This window comes from Podarcis filfolensis, assembly GCF_964270895.1.
Source record: "Podarcis filfolensis genome assembly, chromosome: 18".
NCBI lineage: Eukaryota > Metazoa > Chordata > Lepidosauria > Squamata > Lacertidae > Podarcis > Podarcis filfolensis.
In genome coordinates, this window is record NC_139622.1 from 10,531,929 (window position 1) to 10,545,771 (window position 13,843).

Genomic DNA, 13,843 nt, shown 5'->3' on the forward strand with positions numbered 1-13,843 from the left:
ATCAGCAACTCTGGCAGGGGGCGGCGCCAGAGGGATCTTTGCACCACAGCGCCGGCTATGCTTAAGACAGCCCTGACCGCAACCAGGATAAAATCTGAATCGTTGGGTTTTTGTCTATCCACCCTGCTCACCTTGGTCTTCATCGCCCGCCTCTCAATCTCGCAGATGCACTTTTTCACGATGAAGGGAACCCCGTCGGAACTGAGGCGGCTCTGCTGGGCAAAGTCCCTTCCGAACAGCTGTAGTTTCCCTTGCAGCTTCTTGTGCCCGCACTGAATGGCCAACGTCTCCAGGCACTTTTTGTGGCAGGCGAGGTAGCACTGCAGGGGAAAAACCAGCGACGTGAGAGGAGGGTGCCCCAGTTCTAGAAAGGGCCACCAGGTGGCGCTGCTTGCCCTGCCCCCCAGCCGCTTTTAGACAACTTAAGGGACACAGGTGGCGCTGTGGGTTAAACCACGGAGCCTAGGACTTGCCGATCAGAAGGTCAGAGGTTTGAATCCCCGTGATGACGGGGTGAGCTCCCGTTGCTCAGTCCCTACTCCTGCCAACCTAGCCGTTCGAAAGCACGTCAAAGTGCAAGTAGATAAATAGGTACCACTCCGGTGGGAAGGTAAAGGGCGTTTCCGTGCACTGCTCTGGTTCGCCAGAAGCGGCTTAGTCCTGCTGGCCACATGACCCGGAAGCTGTACGCCTGCTCCCTCGGCCAGTAAAGCGAGATGAGCACCGCAACCCCAGAGTCGGCCACGACTGGACCTAATGGTAAGGGGTCCCTTTACCTTTAGGTCTAAACCACAGAGCCTAGGGCTTGCCGATCGGAAGGTTGGCGGTTTGAATCCCCTCAATGATGGGGTGAGCTCCCGTTGCTCGGTCCCTGCTCCTACCAACCTAGCAGTTTGAAAGCACGTCAAAGTGCAAGTAGATCAATAGGTACCGCTCTAACAGGAAGGTAAACGGCGTTTCCGTGCGCTGCTCTGGTTCGCCAGAAGCGGCTTAGTCCTGCCGGCCACATGACCCGGAAGCTGTACGCCGGCTCCTCGGCCAGTAAAGCGAGATGAGCGCCGCAACCCCGGAGTCGGCCACGACTGGACCTAATGATCAGGGGTCCCTTTATCTTTACCTTAGGCAACTTAAGGCCTGGGAGCTGGATCTGACCCAATCACCTTCTCAATCCGTCCTGCAGACGGTCCGAGAATCAGTGTGTTTTTACATGAGTAGAATGTGCCCTTTTATTTAAAATGCATCTCTGGGTTACTTGTGGGGCATAGGAATTCGTTCATTATTTTTTCAAAATATAGTCCGGCCCCCCACAAGGTCTGAGGGACGGTGGACCAGCCCAGGGCTGAAAAAGGTTGCTGACCCCTGTTTTAGATGCATGAGCAAGGTGACGTTTTCATCTCTTGCTCCACTTTCTGCGAGCGGCTCTCGGGGGGGGGGGCATGTGGCCCTCGGAGTGGGGACCCCCCTCCCACTCAAAATGGAATCGTAGAATCGTAGAGTTGGAAGGAGGGTTTTCCCCAAAGGTCATCCAGCCCAACCCCCCTTCAATTTGGGGAATTTGCACGCTTCCTACCTCCTCGCACTCGGCTCCCTGGAAATAAACGTAGCTGTTGCACTCCCTGCATTTCGAAGGGGTCCGCAGCTTCCTCAGACGATGGGTCTGCGCAGCTTTGGATAAGCCCATGTGGCGGAAAGGGCCGGTGGGCGTCGAGATCTCCGGAGTCATGTCGTCGATACCTGGGAATCGGGGAGGGGAAAGGGCCGGTTTGACGGCCTGGGATTCGGACTCGGAGGCTGAACCTGAGGAATCCCAGCCTGCACAGGAGTCCCCGCCTCCAGAACCAGCTGAGCCGGGGCTGGGGCTTGAGCCTGAAGGGTCCTCACCTGTGCTGGGTCCTCAGGTGAGTCTGTTCTGGCTCCTGAGGTGATGGAGGACCCATTGCCTGCAGGTGCTCCACTCTCAGCCACGTCAGGGGAAGAGGAGGTTGCCTCTGGGTCCGGTAACCCTCCAGCCTCTCCTGAGCTGCAGAGGCTCAGGGCAGAGAGGCGGAGGGAACTAAGTTCCCGCAGGAGGAGGGCTCGCCTCCAGGCCAGGAGAGGCGAGTCACCTGAGGATCGGGGCCGCCCTATGCCTCGGGGCAGATAAAAGCCAGCCAGCCCCAGTCCCAGGTTGCGGGAGCAACATTGTTGGTAGCCTGTTCCTGCCTGCACTCTGTCCTGCTCTTCTGCCAGAGCTCCTGACTTCACCCGACTCCCTGCCTTGGACCCCTCTTCAGCCTTGATGGACAGCCTCCATACCGCACCCTCGACCTCGGACTGGACTTGGACCTCACCGCACGGTTATTCCGTGGGACCAGCACAGCTGGTTTAGCTGCCCCAAAAGTCCTGCTTTCAAGGTGCAAACGAGAGCAATTCGAGCTTCTGGAATGTAAATACAGTGGTACCTTGGTTCTCAAACACCTTGGGTCCCAAACGCCAAAAACCCGGAAGTAAGTGTTCCAGTTTTCTAACCTTTTTCAGAAGCCAAACGTCCAACATGGCTATTGTTTCCGGGGCGCCTGAACCAATCAGAAGCCGCGCCTTGGTTTCCGAACATTTCAGAAGTCAAACGGACTTCCGGAACGGATTACGTTTGGCGCTTTTGTTTTTGCTATTTATTTTGCGGTTTTGAGGCTTTTCCGGTTTGTTTGTTGTGTCGTGTATATTCTGCCCCTAGAGGTCGCTAGCGTGACACTGTATTGCAATGTTTCTGTTCTGCCGCTAGGTGTCGCTGTGGCAGTTGCACCCCAAATACGAAGGCTGTGTTGTATTGTGCATATTCTGCCTATAAAGGTCTCTAGCGTGACACTGTTTTGCAATGTGTCTGTTCTGCCGCTAGGTGTCGCTGTTGCAGTGGGACCCTAAATACAAATATAATTATAATAATAATAATAATAAATTGTTATTTATACCCCGCCCATCTGGCTGGGTCCCCCCAGCCACTCTGGCCAGCTTCCAACAAAACACTAAAATACAATAACCTGTTAAACATTGAAAGCTTCCCTAAACAGGGCTGCCTTCAGGTGTCTTCTAAAAGTTTGGTAGTTATTTTTCTCTTTGACATCTGGTGGGAGGGCGTTCCACAGGGTGGGCGCCACCACCGAGAAGGCCCTCTGACTGGTTCCCTGTAACCTCACTTCTCGCAGGGAGGGAACCGCCAGAAGACCCTCGGTGCTGGACCTCAATGTCTGGGCAGAACGATGGAGGTGGAGACACTCCTTCTGGGATACTGGACCGTTTAGGGCTTTAAAGGTCAGCACCAACACTTTGAATTGTGCTCAGAAACGTCCTGGGAGCCAGTGTAGGTCTTTCAGGACCGGTGTTATGTGGTCTCAGCGGCCGCTCTCAGTCACCAGTCTAGCTGCCGCATTCTGGATTAGATGTAGTTTCCGGGTCACCTTCCAAGGTAGCCCCACGTAGAGCGCATGGCAGTAGTCCAAGCGGGAGATAACCAGAGCATGCACCACTCTGGGCAGACAGTCTGCGGGCAGGGAGGGTCTCATCCTGCGTCCCAGATGGAGCTGCCCTGGACACAGAACTGAGCTGCGCCTCCATGGACAGCTGTGAGTCCAAAATGACTCCCAGGCTGCGCACCTGGTCCTTCGGGGGCACAGTGACCCCATTCAGGACCAGGGAGTCCCCCACACCCGCCCGCCCCGTCTCCTAAAAACGGTACTTCTGTCTTGTCAGGATTCAACCTCAATCCATTACCTCAATCCAATGTTCTGCCGCTGGGTGTCGCTGGGGCAGCTGCACCCCAAATACAAAGGCTGTGTTCTATTGTGTATTTCTGCCCCTAGAGGTCGCTAACTTGACATTGTATTGTAATGCATACGTTCTGCCGCTAGGTGTCGCTGTTGCAGTGGGACCCTAAATACAAAGGCTCTGTTGTATTGTACGTATTCTACCACTAGTACGCAATCCCTGACCCCTGCAATCCCTTATTCCACGTTGCTGCGTCTCTCATCCTCAGGACCACCGGATATCTTCCCCGCCTCCTTCCACGCCGGACCCCCCACCCCACCCCTCGGCCAACAACAGGCTGCACACACCCTGCTCCCTCCCCAGGACGTACTTTGCTCAAAGGAAGGCGAATTCCCGTCCGACTCGTCTCCGGGAGACGTCCCATTACTCGGCACCGCCTGGGACTTCTGGGGGAACCCACCTACCCGAGAAGGAAACCCAATGTCAGGAGGGGAGATCAAGGACAAGTTTTGCACGGCGTGCACACTCACACCCGGCTCTTTATGTTCCACCTGGGTGCAAAGGAGGGGCGGGGTCTGGGGAGAAGGGGCATGGCCTACGGAGATCCCCAAGAGCCATGGAGGTGGGTGGTTCAAGCCCACCCAACTCATGGTCCAGGGTTCCTGCATCGCCGGGGGGTTGGGATGGATGACCCCACGGGGTCCCGGCCAAGTCTTTGTGATGCTACCTGAGCTCGCGGTGGTACCGGATTCGAGGCTGCCCTTTGTCTCCGCAATAGCCGTCGGCCACGATTTGTGCAGCTGGTGGCCCCGCCCACCTGAGGAGCCAATTACAGGGCAAGGTTTTGTTACCGGGTAGTTTTGAGTTAGGGCACGGCAAAATTTCCTGCCTTTGCGAGACTGTCCCTTTCAGGAATTGGAAAGGTGGTGTGCGTTATATATATATCATATCATGTGTATATACCGTATTTTTTACTCTATAAGACTCACTTTTCCCCTCCTAAAAAGTAAGGGGAAACGTGTGTGCGTCTTATGGAGCGAAGGCAGGCTGCGCAGCTATCCCAGAAGCCAGAACAGCAAGAGGGATTGCTGCTTTCTCTGCGCAGCAATCCCTCTTGCTGTTCTGGCTTCTGAGATTCAGAATATTTTTTTCTTGTTTTCCTCCTCTAAAAACTAGGTGCGTCTTATATATCTTATATATTTTATATATCTGGTGCGTCTTATATATCTTTACCCAAGTGTTTTAATGCTTGCCTATGCATATTTTTCAAATAGTTTTTTTAAAAGATAATAATATTTTATTCTTTCTTCAATATACAGTGGTACCTCGGTTCTCAAACACCTTAGTTCTCAAACGCCCAAAACCCATAAGTAAGTGTTCCGGTTTTCGAACGTTTTTCGGAAGCCGGACGTCCGACGCGGCGGTCGGCTATTGCTTCCGGGGCGCCTGCACCAATCAGTAGCCGCGCCTCTGTTTCCGAACATTTCGGAAGTCAAACGGACTTCCGGAACGGATTAAGTTTGGCGCTTTTGCTATTTATTTTGCGTTTTTTAGGCTTTTTCGGTTCATTTGTTTTTGTGATTCAGTTCAGCTACTGACTGACAGATTGTGCGACTGCGGAAATGGATAAAAGCCCCCCATCCAAACAATGACGGTCATCCGTGCAGGTAAAGAAAATAATTAAATTTTATCATCTGCAATCCTGTCTTATTTATTTTATCGCCTGTTATTTTTCTGTTTCACAGCACTGAGATGCTTCTCTGGCTTTTTGTACGGCCGCAATCAAAATTATCCAACCCCCTATTGCGAATTGGGTTTATTATCAAGATTCGCAGACTTTCAGCTGTTTGCAAGGAGCAAGTCAATTGAAATAGCTCAATGCAACGGATCCTTTAAGCCTAGGTCACCCCCGAAATTCAGCTGAAAATGCTCCTTTTATTAAACAGCAGGAAGTCTGCGAATTTTGATAATAAACCTGATCCGCTGTGGGGGTTGGATAATTTTGGTTCTGACTGTACCTTGCTTTGGGGACGTGTGTGAGGAAGGCAGCTAAAATATAACCACCTTACGGTATTTTATTCCTTTGGTTACTCAGAAATGCCTCTGAAGATTCAGGATTCCTTGCTTGCCATTTGCTCCCTGCAGATGTTGCAAAAGGCAGTAGACTGCCTGCAACCGTGGAAGCTCTGCTATGCGTTTTTTTTTGCACGAGTTGCAATCTTGCCGAATTTGTCCTGACTGCAAAAAAATGAGGGTGTGCAGCTTTTATCGAGGGCTGCGAATGCGAAAGAAGACTCACCTCGTCGCTCGGGGTTGGCCAGCCGGCTCTGCGCTCCCTCACCCTCCGAAACCGCTGCCTCTTTGCCGGACGCTTCGGATCCGCTCGCTGCCGCTGGTAAATCGCCGGTGGTGAAACTGCTTTTTCTCGCCCGGGCCAGAGGAGACCTGTGGGGGGACCGGAGACCCTCAGAAAGCTTGGATAGGGTAAAGGGACCCTGACCATTAGGTCCAGTCGTGGCCGACTCTGGGGTTGCAGCGCTCATCTCACTTTATTGGCCGAGGGAGCCGGCGTACAGCTTCCGGGTATGTGGCCAGCAGGACTAAGCCGCTTCTGGCGAACCAGAGCAGCGCATGGAAACGCTGTTTACCTTCCCGCTGGAGTGGTACCTATTGATCTACTTGCACTTTGACGTGCTTTCCAACTGCTAGGTTGGCAGGAGCAGGGACCGAGCAACGGGAGCTCACCCCGTCATTACGGGGATTCGAACCGCCGACCTTCTGATCAGCAAGTCCTAGGCTCTGTGGTTTAACCCACAGCGCCACCCGCGTCCCTTGAGCAGTCAAGTACAACATTAAAGGTAAAGGTAAAGGGACCCTGACCATTAGGTCCAGTCGTGGCCGACTCTGGGGTTGCAGCACTCATCTCGCTTTACTGGCTAAGGGAGCCGGCGTACAGCTTCCGGGTCATGTGGCCAGCAGGACTAAGCCGCTTCTGGCGAACCAGAGCAGCACACGGAAACGCTGTTTACCTTCCCGCCGGAGCGGTACCTATTTATCTACTTGCACTTTGACGTGCTTTTGAACTGCTAGGTTGGCAGGAGCAGGGACCGAGCAACAGGAGCTCACCCCGTCGTCGCGGGGATTCGAACCGCCGACCTTCTGATCGGCAAGTCCTAGGCTCTGTGTTTTAACCCACAGCGCCACCCGTGTCTCAGCAGAAAGCTTGGAAGAGTCTGTCAAACCCGACCCGTTGCCAAAAGTGCCAGGGCTCCCCACTTGGGGAGAAATTCTAGCCCGGTATCATCTACAACTGATGGGCAGAAGCTTGCCAGGGCCTTCCTAGAATCACAGAATTGCAGAATTGGCTGGGACCCTGAGAGTCATCTAGTCCAACCCCGCGCAAATCAGGAATCTTTTGCCCAATGTGGGATTCAAAACCACAACCTCTGCGGATGGAGCTATTCCTGTACAATGTGGACCTTAGCTTCTCGGCTTGCAAGACGAACAGGAGATCTGCGTCTATCCAAAGAGCCTGACGACAAAGATTTAAACTGTCCATGGAGGCGCAGGTCAGTTCTGTGTCCAGGGCAGCTCCTCTGGTATGCAGGATGAGACCATCCCTGCCCACAGACTGTCTGGCCAGAGTGGTGCATGCTCTGGTTATCTCTCGCTTGGACTACTGCCATGCGCTCTCTGTGGGGCTACCTTTGAAGGTGACCCAGAAATTGCAATTAATCCAGAATGCGGCAGCCAGACTGGGGACTGGGAGCGGCCGCCGAGACCACATAACACCGGTCCTGAAAGACCTGCATTCGCTCCCAGGACGTTTCCGAGCACAATTCAAAGTGCTGGTGCTGACCTTGAAAGCCCTAAATGGCGCAGTATAACTGAAGAAGTGTCTCCACCCCCATCGTCCAGCCCGGACACCGAGGTCCAGCTCCGAGGGCCTTCTGGCGGTTCGCTCCCTGCGAGAAGCGAGGTTACAGGGAACCAGGCAGAGGGCCTTCTCGGTGGTGGCGCCTGCCCTGTGGAACGCCCTCCCACCAGATGTCAAGGAAATAAGCAACGATCTGAATTTTAGAAGACATCTGAAGGCAGCCCTGTTTAGGGAAGTTTTTAATGTCTGATGTTTTATTATGTTTTTAATATTCTGTCTGGAGCAGCCCAGAGTGGCTGGGGAAACCCAGACAGATGGGTCACGTGTAAGCAATAAATAATAATAATAATAATAATAATAATAATAATAATAATAATAATAATAATAAAAAATACTGCAGCTGCAAAGCTTAGCAATGCAAGTCAGGTTCGCTGTTGTAGCAGAACACTCGCTCAGTACTTTAAAATCAGAACTGTAGAGTTGGAAGGGGACCTCGGGGGGTCATCCAGTCTGACCCCCTGCAAGGCTAGAATTTTTTTGCGCAAAACGGTTCTCGAACCCGCGACCATTAGATCAAGAGCCTCGCGTTCCATCTACCGAGCTATCTAACCTTCCCCGGAACGCCATGAGGGATTGAACCCGTTGCCTTCTACACGCAGAGCAGTTGTTCTGCCTCTGACCTTCCTGAGCACCTTCCCTTGGGAACTGGAAAGGGGTAGGGGCAGGATTCGAACCCGGGATCACCCACCAGCTGTTGTTGGAGACGTAGGGCTCGAAGTCGTACTGGGTCTCGGGCTCGTCTCCCCGCTGCAGCTGCTTGACGTGTGATGCGTACTGCTGGCCGGGGTCGTAGAGTTTGCTGCTCTCGCACAGCGTCTGGAAGTAGACGGGCAGAGGGGCCGTCTGCATGTGCATGGATTGGAAGAAGGAGATGGTGGCCTGGAGATTGCGGACGGAAAAAGGAGGGACACGCATCAGAGGAAAGGCAGCAGGAGGTCTGATCATAGCTGTCAACTTACAGATTTGAAAATAAGGGACCAGCAGCCTCGGGAATAAGGGATCAGCAGCCAAAATAAGGGATTTTCGGAGCACAGGTATGTTCGACTTCTGAGCCCCTCTGAGCCAAAGGCAGAAAGCCCAGCCAGCAGCCAAACGAAGCCTCAAGCGGTGGTTCCCACAGCGCAGCAACCCGGCAAAGGGGATGCAGCAAGGAAAACCACCGTCACCTCTCCGCTGGGAAGCGCTGAGCAAAGGCGAGTCCCCAGGCAACGCGGCCGATTTGATCGGCACAAGGCATGCAAGCTCCACCCCGCAGTCGTTCTTAGACTTCTTATTGGGTGAGCAACGCAGCCAAGCAACACAGTTGGAGCCTCCCTCCTCCCTGGCCGGCAGGGAGGGAGGGAGAGGAGCTGCTTCCTTTGAAACCCGGGAAATTTAAGGGACATCATCAATAAGGGACAGCAGCAGGACACAGCGCTGGGATAAGGGACTTTCCCGCCAAATAAGGGACGCTTGACAGCTATGGGTCTGATCCATCGCAGTGGCGTAGCAAGGGAAGGGGGGGCCGTGGGGACGGAGAACCATTAGGGGCACCGAATTTCGACACCCGGCGCCATGCCGACCAAGCTGTGCGCCTCTGTTGAGAACGAAGCAGGAAGGGACTTCTCCAGACACCGGAACGACTCTTTTCTTATCTCTGTGGTAGCAATGGGAATGCGTACTCCGTCCGTCTCCCTCCCTCCCCAAGGCCCCGGGCACTGGCAACCCACGATACGCCTCTGATCCGATCCGCCGCAGAACCGTTGGGAATGTAGAGCTGCAAGTCGTCGGCTTTGCGTAATTCAGGTTCCAGCAAGAAGACAAATCAAACTTACCTTTCATCACCATCACCAACATTATTATATATATATATATCAAACTGTGTCTCCAACTCCATACTTCTGTTAGAAGCTGCTGAATGCCCAATTTCAACTAAAGCGTGGTGGGCTGCCCTAAAACATTGGCTCAGGATTTCAGGGTTTGATCTAGGGAAGGGTTTGTACCAACACCTGACCAGCAAATGACAGAAAACCGTGGCTAAAAAAGCCGCCTCTATTGTTCTGTCGCACCCCCCAACTGTATTACCTGGGCTATGATGGCACCCTAAAGACGTTAAAGCAAAGATTATGGGATAATGCACACAGTGACTTGCGATCTCGATCACACGCAGTCTGCAGTCCGCTGGCAGTAGGGGTACAATATGGGCATGTCTTTAAGTTAACACCTTACATTAAAAACCTGACAGTACCAAACTATCGAAGGCTTTTCACCAAAGCCAGACTAAACGTCTTTCCTTCTGCAGTGTTGAAAGGAGTTCCCTACCAGGACAGACTTTGCTCGTGTGCTCAAGACATCGACCCCATAAAACATATTTTGTTGCACTGTGCGAAATACAAGCAAGCCAGGGCTGAACTGATACTACCCTTGCTGGTACCTTTCCCGGGAAAATCAGAGGCTCGCTATGTCAGGTTCCTATTGGAAGACCGGGCAAACGCTAGAACCTTAGCAGTGGCGAAGTTTTTATCGGTGGTTGCAAGAACCAATGATCCCTATTCTTCTGAACAAAATGCTTGTTTAACCTGGAGAAGGCCAAGGCTCACAGTGCGACCAAAGTTGGGCACAGACGCGTCTTGGTTGCGGTTTAAACGAAAAGCAAGTTGCTAGTCGTCGTGGTGACAAAGAGATGTTCGGAAGCACGCCGCCGGGCGCTCGAGAGACCCACCGATTTGATGATCTGGTCGCTCTGCTTGACGACCTCGTGGAGCTGCCTCAGGGCGGTCACTTTTGTGTCCTCCAACTCCTGCTTCTGCGTGTTGGCGTCGGCGATGCACGTCCGGTAAGTCGCCATCGCCTCGTCGGCCTGGAGCGGGCAAGGAGAGTTAGCGTCGCCAAGAGAGGCAGGGGGTGGGCAGCGAGGACAGGAGCCCCCTGTTACTTCAGCTCAAAAAAAAGGGGGGGCGACCCTAACGATTTAAGCTTCTGGTGCAAGTCCTCAACGAGGAAAGGATACAATAGTACCTTGGTTCTCAAACAACGCCTTGGTTTTCAAACAATGCCTTGGTTCTCAAACAACACCTTGGTTCTCAAACAACGCCTTGGTTCTCAAACTCCGAAAACCCGGAAGTGTTCTGGTTTTTGAAGGAGTTTTGGAAGCCGAATGTCCGACGCGGCTGTCGGCTATTGTTTCTGGGGCGCCTGCGCCAACCAGAAGCCGTGCCTTGGTTTCCGAACATTTCAGAAGTCTTTCAGAAGACTTTCGGAATGGATTACGTTTGGCGCTTGTTTTGGCTCTTAATTTTGCGTTTTTGAGGCTTTTTCGGTTCATTTGTTTTTGTGACGGTGTGGAACCCAGTCCAGCTACTGATTGATCGATTGTGTGAGTGGGGAAATGGATAAAAGCCCCCCATCCAAACAATGACCATCATCAGTGCAGGCAAGAATCTTTTAAAACATTTTTTTAATCATCTGCAATACTGCCTTATCTACTTTATAGTACAGTACATTGATGATTGATTTCATTTTATGGATCAGTGGTCTCGGTAGCTAGTAAAATCCATGTTCAATTGCTGTTTTAGGGGTTGTTTTTAAAAGTCTGGAATGGATTAATCCATTTTGTGTGACTTTCTATGGGAAAGCGTGCCTTGGTTTTGGAACACTTTGGTTTTGGAACGGATTAAGTTTGAGAACCAAGGTGCCACTGTATAATGTTTCGAGTTGAGAACAGAAGAGCCCACTGCCCAACGGAATATGCAGAAATGCGAAACTTACCAGAACAACAAGAAATCATGCTAACAAACTGTTTATAAAAGAACGGAAAAGGCTTATCAAATATTTACAGAAAAATTGGATAAAAACATTAGCAGGATTATCGTAATAACCTGCAGTTTTCATAAGAGCATATATTTACAGCAGATGATTAAATGAGCAGGTGAAACGAATTTGGATATTAAAAATTTTAAGGAACTGCAGAAAGAGCAGGGAAGAAAGTCAGGTTTTGAAATGACAAATAGATGGTAAAACTAATGAAATGCATAGACTTGAAAAGTATAAATGAAAACTTTTCTTTAAAATCTGTGTCCAGGGCAGCTGTTTACCAGCTCCATCTGGTACTCAGGCTGAGATCCTATCTGCCTGCGGACTGTCTGGCCAGAGTGGTGCATGCTCTAGTTATCTCTCGCTTGGACTGCTGCCATGCGCTCTACGTGGGGCTACCTTTGAAGCTGACCCAGAAACTACAACTAATCCAGAATGCGGCAGCTAGACTGGTAACTGGGAGCGGCCGCCGAGACCACATAACACCGGTCTTGAAAGACCTACATTGGCTCCCAGTACGTTTCCGAGCACAATTCAAAGTGTTGGTGCTGACCTTTAAAGCCGTAAACGGCCCAGTAGACCTGAAGGAGTGTCTCCACCCCCATCGTCCAGCCCGGACACCGGGGTCCTCCACCCGAGGGCCTTCTGGCGGTTCCCTCGCTGCGAGAAGCGAGGTTACAGGGAACCAGGCAGAGGGCCTTCTCGGTGGTGGCGCCCTCCCTATGGAACACCCTCCCACCAGATGTCAAAGAGAACAACAACTATCTGACTTTTAGAAGACATCTGAAGGCAGCCCTGTTTAGGGAAGCTTTTAATGTTTGACGTATTACAGTATTTTAATATTTTTTTGGGAAGCCGCCCAGAGTGGCTGGGGAAGCCCAGCCAGATGGGCGGGCTATAAATAATAAAATTATTATTATAAAAGAAAAAAGGAACGCAGGTTCCCGTCTTTGTGGTTCTGAAGGGTAGCAAATTGGACCTTTGCCCGTCAGTCTTTCCTGCACAGATTCGTGACCCTCATTTCAAGTAATAATAATAATAATAATAATAATAATAATAATAATAATAATTTATTATTTATACCCCGCCCATCTGGCTGGGCCTCCCCAGCCACTCTGGGCGGCTTCCATAAAAACCAAAAATACAGCAAAATATCACACGTTAAAAACTTCCCTGAACAGGGCTGCCTTCAGATGTCTTCTGAATGTCAGGTAGTTGTTTATCGCTTTGACATCTGCTGGAAGGGCGTTCCACAGGGCGGGCGCCACCACCGAGAAGGCCCTCTGCCTGGTTCCCTGTAGCTTTGCTTCTCGCAATGAGGGAACCGCCAGAAGGCCCTCGGCGCTGGACCTCAGCGTCCGGGCAGAATGATGGGGGTGGAGACGCTCCTTCAGGTATTCTGGACCGAGGCCGTTTAGGGCTTTAAAGGTCAGCACCAACACTTTGAATTGTGCTCAGAAACGTCCTGGGAGCCAATGTAGGTCTTTCAAGACCGGTGTTATGTGGTCTCGGCGGCCACTCCCAGTCCCCAGTCTAGCTGCCGCATTCTGGATTAGTTGTAGTTTCCGAGTCACCTTCAAAGGTAGCCCCACGTAGAGCGCATTGCAGTCCATTTCCCCCCCTTCCCCAATTTCTGACCTACCTTGTTCCTGGCTTCCTCCTCTAGTCGCCTCTTCTTGTCGAGGGCTTTAGTGGCCGCAGTGCTGCCGCCTCCGCTGGACCCCAGCTGCTCCTCTTCCGCCTTCACCATCACATGCTTGGCTTTTTCGGACTCTTCCGAGCGCTGCATGTACATCTGGCGGGCTTTTCTGAGGTTGCTCTCAGCCTCTTGCTTTTGGGGAGGGGGACACACAGGTTAAGACCCTGCCTTGCTTCTCTCTCTTTTTAAAAAAATCAACTACCGTATTTTTCTCCCTATAAGACGCACCAGACCACAAGACGCACCTAGTTTTTGGAGGAGGAAAAGAAGAAGAAAAATATTCTGAATCTCAGAAGCCAGAACAGCAAGAGGGATCGCTGCGCAGTGAAAGCAGCAATCCCTCTTGCTGTTCTGGCTTCTGGGATAGCTGCGCAGCCTGCATTCGCTCCATAAGACGCGCACACATTTCCCCTTACTTTTTAGGAGGGGAAAAGTGAGTCTTATAGAGCAAAAAATACGGTATTTTATTTTCAATGCAAAATCATCACAAAAATTACAAACATTGAATCCAAAACAATACTATGCAGACAAGAAAGAAAAACAGAACATACAAAAAAAAAGGGGGAAGATGTTTAAAATATCTTTCAGTAAAAAACCGGAGGTATAATCACAAACGATCGAGAACAATTCAAGGTGTTGGTGCTGAGCTTGAAAGCCCTAAATGACCCAGTATA

At 51.5% G+C, this 13,843-nt stretch overlaps 2 protein-coding genes and 1 long non-coding RNA gene across 6 annotated transcripts in view; 2 read left to right on the forward strand and 1 right to left on the reverse strand.

Annotated features, from left to right (window-relative positions):
- LOC310753633 overlaps window positions 1–13,843 on the forward strand; it is a 192,081-nt gene that overhangs the window by 122,711 nt on the left and 55,527 nt on the right. The gene's annotated exons all lie outside the window — the stretch shown is intronic.
- RNF126 (ring finger protein 126) overlaps window positions 1–13,843 on the forward strand; it is a 767,042-nt gene that overhangs the window by 54,230 nt on the left and 698,969 nt on the right. The gene's annotated exons all lie outside the window — the stretch shown is intronic.
- Window positions 1–13,843, reverse strand: part of ARHGAP45 (Rho GTPase activating protein 45) — a 49,628-nt gene that overhangs the window by 10,545 nt on the left and 25,240 nt on the right. For 2 of the 4 annotated variants that reach the window (XM_083594391.1, XM_083594390.1), the window contains exons 11-18: window positions 13,113–13,301; window positions 10,380–10,517; window positions 8,367–8,557; window positions 6,041–6,186; window positions 4,469–4,558; window positions 4,112–4,201; window positions 1,571–1,734; window positions 132–320 (exon numbers count right to left, since the gene is read on the reverse strand). In XM_083594391.1, the coding sequence (XP_083450517.1) occupies window positions 132–320; window positions 1,571–1,734; window positions 4,112–4,201; window positions 4,469–4,558; window positions 6,041–6,186; window positions 8,367–8,557; window positions 10,380–10,517; window positions 13,113–13,301 (1,197 nt within the window). The remainder of the gene's footprint in view (window positions 1–131; window positions 321–1,570; window positions 1,735–4,111; window positions 4,202–4,468; window positions 4,559–6,040; window positions 6,187–8,366; window positions 8,558–10,379; window positions 10,518–13,112; window positions 13,302–13,843) is intronic. The other 2 variants (XM_083594393.1, XM_083594392.1) reach the window with 1 other exon arrangement.